The sequence below is a fragment of the Dama dama genome, chromosome 20 (assembly GCF_033118175.1).
Source record: "Dama dama isolate Ldn47 chromosome 20, ASM3311817v1, whole genome shotgun sequence".
Taxonomy (NCBI): domain Eukaryota; kingdom Metazoa; phylum Chordata; class Mammalia; order Artiodactyla; family Cervidae; genus Dama; species Dama dama.
The window spans coordinates 109,217,124-109,226,774 of NC_083700.1; the positions used below are offsets into that span (position 1 = coordinate 109,217,124).

Below are 9,651 nucleotides of genomic sequence, written 5' to 3' on the forward strand. Positions count from 1 at the left end.
TACCCCAAACTGACAGAAATAAATGGATAAAAGAAGAGGTAAATTGTGGCAACTGAATTGTTGTTCCATTGCTCAGTTGTGTCCGATTCTTTGCAACCCCACCATCTCCCAGAGCTTGCTCAAACTCATGTCCATTGAGTTGGTAATGCCATATTCAGCAATGAAAAAGAATGAGTCACTGCTACACGCAATGATATGGATGAATCTCACAGAAGGCTGAACAAAAGCCAGACATAAGGGTACATGTCACATGATTCCATTGATCTGAAAGCTAATCTATGATGAGAGAAGACAGATCAGCACTTTGGGGGCACTGATAGGGAGAGGCAGGAGGAGTCCTGCTCATTCTCTGTCTCTTTGGGTGGTATTTACACAAGTGTAATGTGTATGATGGAGAAGGCAACGGCAACCCACTCTAGTACTCTTGCCTGGAGAATCCCAGGGACGGGGGAGCCTGGTAGGCTGCAGTCCATGGGGTAGCTAAGAATTGGACACGACTGAGGGACTTCACTTTCACTTTTTGGTTTCATGCACTGGAGAAGGAAATGGCAACCCACTCCAGTGTTCTTGCCTGGAGAATCCCAGGGACGGGGGAGCCTGGTGGGCTGCCGTCTATAGGGTCGCACAGAGCCGGACACGACTGAAGCGACTTAGCAGCAGCAGCAGCAGCATATGTGTATGAAAGTCCATCAAGCTGTAAGCATAAAATTTGTGTACTTTACAATATTTAGGTCATTCCTCAAATAATTGCTGTGGGACACTGGGCTTCCCTGATAGCTCAGTTGGTAAAGAATCTGCCTGCAATTCAGGAGACCCTGGTTCAATTCCTGGTTTGGGAAGATCTGATGGAGAAGGGATAGGCTACCCTCTCCAGTACTGTTGGGCTTCCCTTGCGGCTCAGCTGGTAAAGAATCCACCTGCAATGCATGAGACCTGGGTTTGATCCCAGGGTTGGGAAGATTCCCCTGAAGAAGGGAAAGGCTACCCACTCCAGTATTCTGGCCTGGAGAACTCCGGGGATTGTATAGTCCACAGGGTCACAAAGAGTTGGACACGACTGAGTGACTTTCACTTCACTTCAGAAAATTACCCACCCCCAAAAGTAAGAGACAGCAAAGTTTTACATAAATGTAAATGCTAAGAAAAAACTTAAAGAAGTGTGATGAGTGGGTGGGGGACTGACTGCTCAGAGCTGAGACCTGAGTGGTGATAAGGAGGTAGCTATGTCCTGAGCTGAGAGACTGCCTTCTGGGAGACAGGACAGCAAGTGCAAAGGCCCTGAGGCAGCGCGGACTTTGGTGTATTGGAGGAACTTCGTCTAGGCTATCAGACTGAACATAAGTCCTTAGTTTGACTTTTTATTCTAAAAGCAGTGGGGAACCATGAAGGGTTTGATGTAGGAGGGTGTACTTTCTGAGAGATTAGACGTGGGGAGTAAGTGAAAAAGATTGTTAATGAATTTTATGTGGCTGGGACGTCTGGAAGGTGGGGAGCTGGAATTTAACTGAGCAGGGCAGGGGAGGCAGTGGCATCAGGTTTGTTTTGGCAATGCTAAGTTGGAGACGCTCATTAGATGCCCTTGGGGCCTTCCGGGAGGCAGTGGGTGGTGGGGCCAGACCCAGGCTGGACACAAGTGTCACGAACACACGAGCGGTATTTCAAGTCCCAGGTACCGGGGAGAACAGAGAGCAGGAGGAAGGGACACAGGGCGTTTAATGCCGTGGGTTTTTCCGGAGAGAGGAGAGCTGCTAGAAGGCTGGATGGAATCGGCTTTAGAAGCGCAGCTGCACCAACTCTGTTGAGCACCAGCTCCCTGCCAGGTGTCAAGAACCCAGATGTGAGCAGAGCCTGGCCCTGGTCCGTGCTGCCAGCCCACGGCTGGAGTCACTCAGGCCTGGGCCTTGAGCACTAAAATGCAGATTCCTGGGCTCACCCGTGACCCACTGGGAGACAGTGCTAGAGCCATTGCATTTATCAGTCGCCCTGGGTGAGTCTTTTGCACGTGGAGGTTTGAGAATCTCTTTCAGTGGCCCAGGTGCACCCGTGTGTGTGTGCATATGTGTGTGTGTGAGAGAGAGAGACAGAGAGAGAGAAGGAGGAGGGAAAGAGCGATTTCCTCTTTCCCTCTCTGAGGGTGGGGCTGCTACAGGGTTCAGGGAAGCAGTCAGCTCTGAGCTTGGCTGTGTGTGTGTGTGTGTGTGTGTTCATGTGTGGGGGGCGGGCACGGTGTCCCAGGAGGACAGAGTTTGCATTGATGAAAACCCTCCCCAGCCCTTTGATGCCTCGTTCCCTCTGCCCTGAAGTTTGAGCAGCTCAGTCCCCGGTGCCTCCCGCTCGCCGGCCACGCTCGCCCCCCGGCCAGGATGGCGTGCTGTCTGGCCCTGCGCATGGCGCTGCTGCTCCTCTGTGGGGTGCTGGCCCCTGCGGTGCTCACAGGTAAGGGTGCTCCCTGCCACCGGCCTCCCGAGGCGAAGAAGCGCCTCGAGGTCGGGATCTCTCTGAGGCCTGCCGGGTGGGGTGACCATTTGGGGTGATTCCGGGAAGGGCTCCCCTGGGACACAGGCTGGCACCGACGCATCAGAGGCCTCAGGGAGTCGTTCGTCACAGAGACAGTGACCTCTGAAGCAGGACAGTGGCTTGGGGAGCAGGGCCAGGGACCTTAGCTGCCCAGGGGAGGTGGGGGCTACTCCAGCACCCTAAAATCTGAAGGAAGGCCTTGAGAATCTGGGTGGGAGTCGGGAGGGGGCACCAGGCAGGGGGCAAGCAGCTGACGGGCAGAGGCCCCAGATGTGAGGTCCACAGAGCTCTGCCGTCTATGTTTTGAAGCCCTACAAACCCTTCCCCTCTGTTTTTCTCAAATGTCCTTTGAAAAGGAAGACTCGGGTACTATTTCCATCCTGGGAAAAAACCTCCAGGGGGGAGCACAGGACCTGAGACCCCTCTGGAAAACAAGGAGGATGCTGGCCAGATGCTCCCGCGCTGAGGCTTGAAAACGGCCAGGTCTGGGGTCTGGCGGGAAGAGTCCCGCCAACCTCGAAGTGGCGGGTTCCTAGGGACCCGAGCCCCAGTCTGGACACTGCTGTGGGGCCCTGCGCCGGGAGGGGCTGGCCCAGGCCGGCTGCTAAAAGGCACACACTTCCCAGGTGGTCTCTTTCCTGGAAGAAAGCCATCTCCTGTGGCCAGGAGGGCGGTGTCAGGGCTCCTGTGGAGAGTCCTGGGGCTGGAGAAACCAGTGGGGGGGGCCCCGAGAGACCCTCTCTGCAGCATGGACTTTGGGGGTGTCTGTGGATCTGGGTGTTGTGTGGATATGTGCTGGGCAGAGCTGCTAGAAGAGGTGAGGCCTGGGGTGACTCCCACAGCCACGCATGGAGACACAGACCTGGAGGAACGGGGTGGGGGCGGTGAGGAGCCCGTGGGCCCCCGGGCTCTCTCCAGAAGCCCCAGAAGCAGCTCGCAGGCTGGCTCTGCTGGTTCTGTCCTCCTTGCTGTCCCTCAGGCGCTCTGCGCCTCTCCTCTTCCGCGTGACCGTGATAACCGCAGGGTCTCTGCCTCCCTGGCGGGAGAGTCTCTGTAGGTCTCCCGGGCGCACAGGCTCGCGGGACGGGCCAGGCGGCTGGCGGCCCTCAGTACAGGTTGGGAGAACATGTGGAAACATCTCCAGCTCCTCTGCTGGGCGCAGGGGAGTCTCAGGGCAGAACCCCCTCCTTGCCTCGCCTGCCTTTGGGTGGGAAAGGCGTCTGCTGGGCGAGCCAGGGGCCTGGCGTGGTGCCCAGGGCCCTGGGGAAGTGATCCAAAGTAGGGTGGCATCTTCCGTGGCTCCTGTGGGCCCCACCCACCCCAGGGACACGGCTTCTCCCGCCCGGTGGTCAAAGCGGGTGGAGGCGAAGATGCTGGCGCCCCGTCTGCCCCGGGGTCTGAGGGCCCATGTGGGCAGCTTCTGTGCCATTCCTGGGTGCCCACGCAGCCAAGCTCTTCCAGCCGAGGCTGCCAGCCAGAGGTGCCAGGTCAGACGGGGTGTACACAGGTGGGTGGGTTTCCTCTGCCGCCACAGGAATGCCGGGCATGGCCTCGTGGTGGGTGGCATGGGGACCTCACCTGGCCTCACCTCCCGACTCCCCTCCACGGGTCCAACTGGGGGGCAGGCGGGCCAGCCCCACCCCAGCACCTCTGGGCTCCGGCAGGACTGCTGTTCCTCCTGCTGTTCGGGGCGGGAGCATGTCGGGGAGCCTCTTGACTGTCCTGTCCCGGGCTAGAGGCTCAGAGCAGGTGTGCGCCCGGCCCCACAGGCCCCTGGCGTGCTGCTCACTGGGCTGGGGTCGGTCCCGAGCAGGGAGGCCGGGGTGGCCCCCGTGGCTGAGACCCAGGCCTGGCCTGCCGCCCTCCCTGCCGGTCGCCTGTGGCCACAGCTACTGCGGCGGAGGGAGCAAGCCAGGTTGAATGGGCGGGAGGCCAGGGCTCCGATGAAAAGGCCCTTCATGGCTGCACAAAGGCCGTCTGTGAGCTTGGGCGCCTGGCCTCGGGGCCCAGTGGTCAGGGTGAGCGTTAAACAAACTTATTTACCGAAAGGCAGGGCGGCTGGGGGCGGTGGGGCTGGGGGACGGAGCCGGGAGCCCACAGTGCCCAGGCCCGTGGCGAGGTCACAAGGACCCCACTTCTCGCTTCTCCAGTCAGAGCGGTGGAGTCACAGGACGTGCTCACCCCAGTCCTTGTCCCCCCCACCGTCTTCCATCCTCACGTCGCATCTCTGCCTGCCTTCCACACCTGGGTCCCACACCTTCTACTCCTGGGTCCCAGCCTCCACGCCTGCCTCCACGCCAGCCCCTCTCTGCCTGGCACTTCTGCTCCCCACCTTCCCCCCTCCCCGGAAGGGGCCTGCAGTGGGGAACCCCCCGGAGAAGTGCTCCTGTTCCCGGCTCCCCACAAGGGTAGGTTTGGGGAACCCCAGCAAACAGCAGACACGGAGGCAAGCAGACGAGGACAGGAAAATACCCGCCCCCTCTCCCTGGCAGCTGCACCTCCTTGGCGGGAGTGCTGGGGACTCCAGTTCAGGCTCTGGTTCTGGCCCACGCATGCCTTGGGGAGGCCCCCCGGGCTGGCCGGGAGCCTGGGGTCCTGATGAGTCCGTGCAGCCCGGATCAGTCTTGTGGGGGCGCGGGGGTCTCCTGTGATGGTCAGCTGTGGCAGGCGCGGAGCCTGCAGAGTGTCCAGGGCCATGCTGTCCAGGCCTCAAAGGCCTGGGGTGGGGGCGCAGAGGCAGCAGCTGATGGTGGCCGTGACAGCACAGTCACCAACTTGGAGGACTGGGAGAGGCACAGCCCAACGCCCGTTTCACAGGTCGCGGAGGGCAGGCCGGCGGCCGAGCCAGTCTGCTGTGGTCCTGGGGCGATGGAGTCGGATTTGGACCCAGCCCTCTGATTTGGCTTCCCTGGTGGCTCATAGGGTAAAGCGTCTGCCTGCAATGCGGGAGACCTGGGTTTGATCCCTGGGTTGGGAAGATCCCCTGGAAAAGGGAAAGACTACCCACTCCAGTATTCTGGCCTGGAGAGTTCCATCAAAGAGTCAGACACGACTGAGCGACTTTCATTTTCAGTTTGCTCTGGTTTGGCTTATAGCTCAGTTGGTAAAGAATCTGTCTGCAATGCAGGAGACCTGGGTTTGATCTCTGGGTGGGGAAGATTCCCTGGAGAAGGAAATGGTAACCCACTCCGGTATTCTGGCCTGGAAAACCCCATGGATGGAGAAGCCTGGTGGGCTACAGTCCATGGAGTCACAAAGAGTCGGACATGACTGAGAGACTTCATTTTCTTTTCTTTCTCTGATTTGGAAACCAGTGGGGCAGCCCCTCAAGTTTCAGAGACTGGCTGAGTTTTGGAGGGTGTGTGTGTGTTGGGGGGCAGTGTGTGTGTTAGGCCTGGGCTGGTGTGTCTGGCAGGGAGGGTCAGGCTTTTGCGGGGGAGGGACAGAACGGGGCCGGGGCACTGGGGACAGACAGGGAGAAGGGCTGGCTGGGCCTGCCAAGTACCCTGCTCAGAGGGCCCCCTTCTCCCCCAGAGATGGCCCCCCAGGCTCTGGCGGAGGGCAGAGGGTGACAGCCGGCTCCTGGGAGAGAGCCCCGGCTCTCCAGGCGCTGAGGGGCCTGTCACCCCTCTCCCTTAGCTAGGGGCTGGTTCCTCTGATGCCACCCATTTTGTCAGGGCCTGGTACCCAGTAGCCTTTGGAGGCTTCCCTGGCCAGATGCCTGGCAGCTGGGGTGAGCTTTGGCTGGAGGTGGGATAGGGAGGTGCCTGGCTGCTGCTCTAGCTTGGGTGAGTGGTGAGCAAGTGGGGACCCGGGGGCCTGTCCGTTTATCTGGGAGACTCACAGTCTGCGAGCCCCAGACCCCAGGGCCTGCCCAGCGGCGGGTGGTAGCTGTTCCGTCGTTCAGTCCTGTCCGACTCTTTGCAACCCCACGGACTGCAGCACGCCAGGCCTCCCTGTCCCTCACTGTCTTCCAGAGTTTGCCCCAAGTTCACATCCACTGTATCGGTGATGCTATCCAACCATCTCAGACCCAGGCCTTTCTTTCTGCTCAGCCCCGGGGAGCCCGAGGCAAGCATGCAGAGGGCATGCAGCCCTCTGTAGGCAGCTGCCAGTGGCAGACCTCAGCCCTCCCAAGCAGCGACAAGTGAGGCCTGACAGAGTCACAGGGAAGTCACCGAAGTGGGTGCTGCAGCAGGGTGGCCCCCAGACCCCAGCACTGCAGCTCAGCTGGGGCCCTGCAGAGAGGAGCTTCCACCCACTGGGTGCAGGGACCTTCCACCTCTGGGAGGTCTCCTCGGCCAGGGATGTTTTGGAAAAGGGGCCCAGGCCGGGGCAAGCCTTGGGAGTGTGATAGTGGTCCCTGCCTGCAAGCTGAGCCTCGCCAATGATCCAGCCAAGGCCTGAGAAAGGCGGCCAGGGACAGGGCCTGGGGAGCTGGGGACCCCGTGAGGTTTCATCATGAAAAGATCTTTTAAGTTTATAGGAAAGTTACAGGAATAATCCAATCAATTCCAGTAGACTCTTCTCTCGGATTCACCGACCACCAACTTTTTGCTGTATTTTCTCATCTGTTTTCCCATCTCTGTCTACTCACTCACCCGTCCAACTGCTGAACCATCTGACAGTTAAGCTACAGACACCATGCCCGTTTGCCCCTAAATACTTCTGAGAACAAGGATATTCTCTTACCCAGCAGAGTCAGTTGTCCAAATCAGGAAATGAACAAGGATGCGGTACTCTTACCTAACCTGCGGTCGAGTTCACCGTTCACCAGTGGACCCCACAGTGTCCCCTCTAGGAACTCACGCTGCGTTGTGTTCTCACAACTCCTCGGTCTCTAATCCGGAACAGCCCCTCACTCTCTGTCTCCCGCGACCTTAATATTTTTGAAAGCCTAGTTATTTGAAGACTGTCCTGGAATTTGGGTTTGGCTGTTCACTCATGATTTGCCCCAAGTGGAAACTGTTGGCAGAAGACCCCTGGAAATACTTTTGTGTCTTCCCAGAGCACCCCCTCTCCAAGAGGTGCTGAGCCTGGAAGCAGGGTGTGGGTCTGGCTTGTCTGTGCCCAGGAGCCGGGGTTGGGGGGTGGGGCTCTTGGGAGTGGAGGCCCCAAGAGTGAAAGGTGCCCCAGGAACCGGCAGGGAGGCTGGCCGGGGCTGTATTGCTGCTACGTGCTCAGTCGTGTCCAACTCTTTTGCAACCCCATAGACTTTAGCCCACCAGGCTCCTCTGTCCATGGGATTCTCCAGGCAAGAATACTGGAATGGGTTGCCATTTCCTTCTCCAGCAGATCCTCCCAACCCAGGGATCAAACCCAGGTCTCTTGCATCTGCTGCACTGGCGGGCGGATTGTTTACCACCAGCACCAGGGCTGTACTGATTGAACCCCACCTTCCAGGGAAGTTTCTGGGAAGGCACAACCTGTGACTGTTGGCCGGGGCTTCAACCCCCAGGAGCACTTAACTGCCAGCGCCCACCTAAGTTTACCCTTAGCCCCGGTCTTCTCAGAAGCAGGAACACATGGTTCCCTGCTGGCGTCATTGAGACGCTATGTTGTGATGCCCACTCAGCCCATTCCAGCATCCCTGGATCACACCCAGATCACTCAGCAGCTGGGGTGGGAAGCCTGGAGCCTGGTCTTGAACTTGACTGGGAGTCTGAGAAGGCTGGATGGGCCCATGGCTGGGGTGTTGCTGTGTAGCTCCCCAGGCTAGGATTCTTGAAGGCGGAGCAAGACTGGGGTGTCTGGGGCCACAGTGGGGATGGGGGTGGGGCTGGGGTTCCCAAGCCAGATTCTCATCCTGCCCTCGGGGGCCCCTGTGTACCCTGAACCTGCCAACCTACCAGCAGAGGAAGGGTCCTGCAAAATAAACGCTGCCCAGAGGCTGCCCTGCTGATCCCAGGGTGGGGGTGAGGGGCTCCTGGAGCTTCCCGAACAAGCTCCGCCTGCCCAGCCCTCTGGCCCTGTCCGGTCTGGAGGGAGCAAAGTGCAGGCATCACGCTTTCTCGGGCTACAGAGGCTCTTAGGCTTTAAGCCTCAGACACTGGGGGGCGTGTGGAGGCATGTGCCCGCGCAGGACCCCAGGCCCTGGGAGAAGCAGGGCTGGCCGCCCAGGGGTGGGGTGGGCCTCTCCTCTCCACTTCCCACGACAGCTGCCCCTCACCGCCCGCTGGGCAGAGTCCCTGGTTCCTGGAGAGGACATTGCCTCCCCGTCCTGGCGCCCTCTCCAGGGTGAAGGCTGCCCTGTGTGGGGAGAGAACGCGTAAAGAGTCACTGCCCGAGGCTAAGTTCAGCTTGGGTCTGCAGGGCCTGCTGGGGAATGTAGTGCCCCCTCCACTGTGGTCCCCCCTCCTGGGTCCCTACTGCCCTGAAGCTCCTCCTGCGGGTGGGCCCCGCCCCCATCAACCTGTCCCGTCCTGGGTGGGGGCAGCCTGGCCCCAGTAGAGGGTCCAGGGCCACACGTGGCAACCCGCCCCGGCCTCCCGCAAAGCACCAAGAAGCGCCCCTTCCCAGTCGTTCAACGGCGGGGACGAGGTTCCCGTCGGACCTACCGCCGGGGCCCCCCACATCTGTCCTTGGCCTTGCAGCCGAGGGCCCGCAGGAGCCCGCGCCCACCCTGTGGAACGAGCCCGCCGAGCTGCCGTCGGGAGAAGACCCGGTGGAGAGCACCAGCCCCGCCTGGGAGCCGGCGGTCAGCGGCCCGCCCGCGCCCACCGCCACGCCGAGCCCCGAGGACAGCACCGCGCAGGAGCGCCTGGACCAGGGCGGGGGTAGGCGAGGGCGGGAGGTGCGGGGAGCGGTGCGGAGGCGGGACACTGGGGGGAAGGGGCTGGGGGGAGGGCTGGGGGGACGGGAGATCGCGGGAAGGGTGGGGGGGAGGTCGGGGGAGTTGGGGATGGGGGCGCGGGAGGAAGGGGTGGGGGCGGGGGCAGGAGTGGGGGGCGGCCCGGGAGGAGAGGTGGGGGGCGGGTGCAGGGCGGGCCTCTGGCTGACCCGGCCCCCACCACCGTCTCCGCAGGCTCGCTGGGGCCCGGCGCCATCGCCGCCATCGTCATCGCCGCCCTGCTGGCCACCTGCGTGGTGCTGGCGCTCGTGGTGGTCGCGTTGAGAAAGTTTTCCGCCTCCTGA

General features: G+C 60.8%; 1 protein-coding gene across 1 annotated transcript; it reads left to right on the plus strand.

Moving 5' to 3' along the window:
• The first annotated feature begins 2,363 nt into the window (after positions 1–2,363).
• Positions 2,364–9,651, plus strand: SNORC (secondary ossification center associated regulator of chondrocyte maturation). The gene is made up of 3 exons (XM_061120113.1): positions 2,364–2,436; positions 9,111–9,293; positions 9,542–9,651. The coding sequence occupies exons 1-3, from the start codon at positions 2,364–2,366 to the stop codon at positions 9,649–9,651; spliced, it is 366 nt and encodes a 121-aa protein (XP_060976096.1).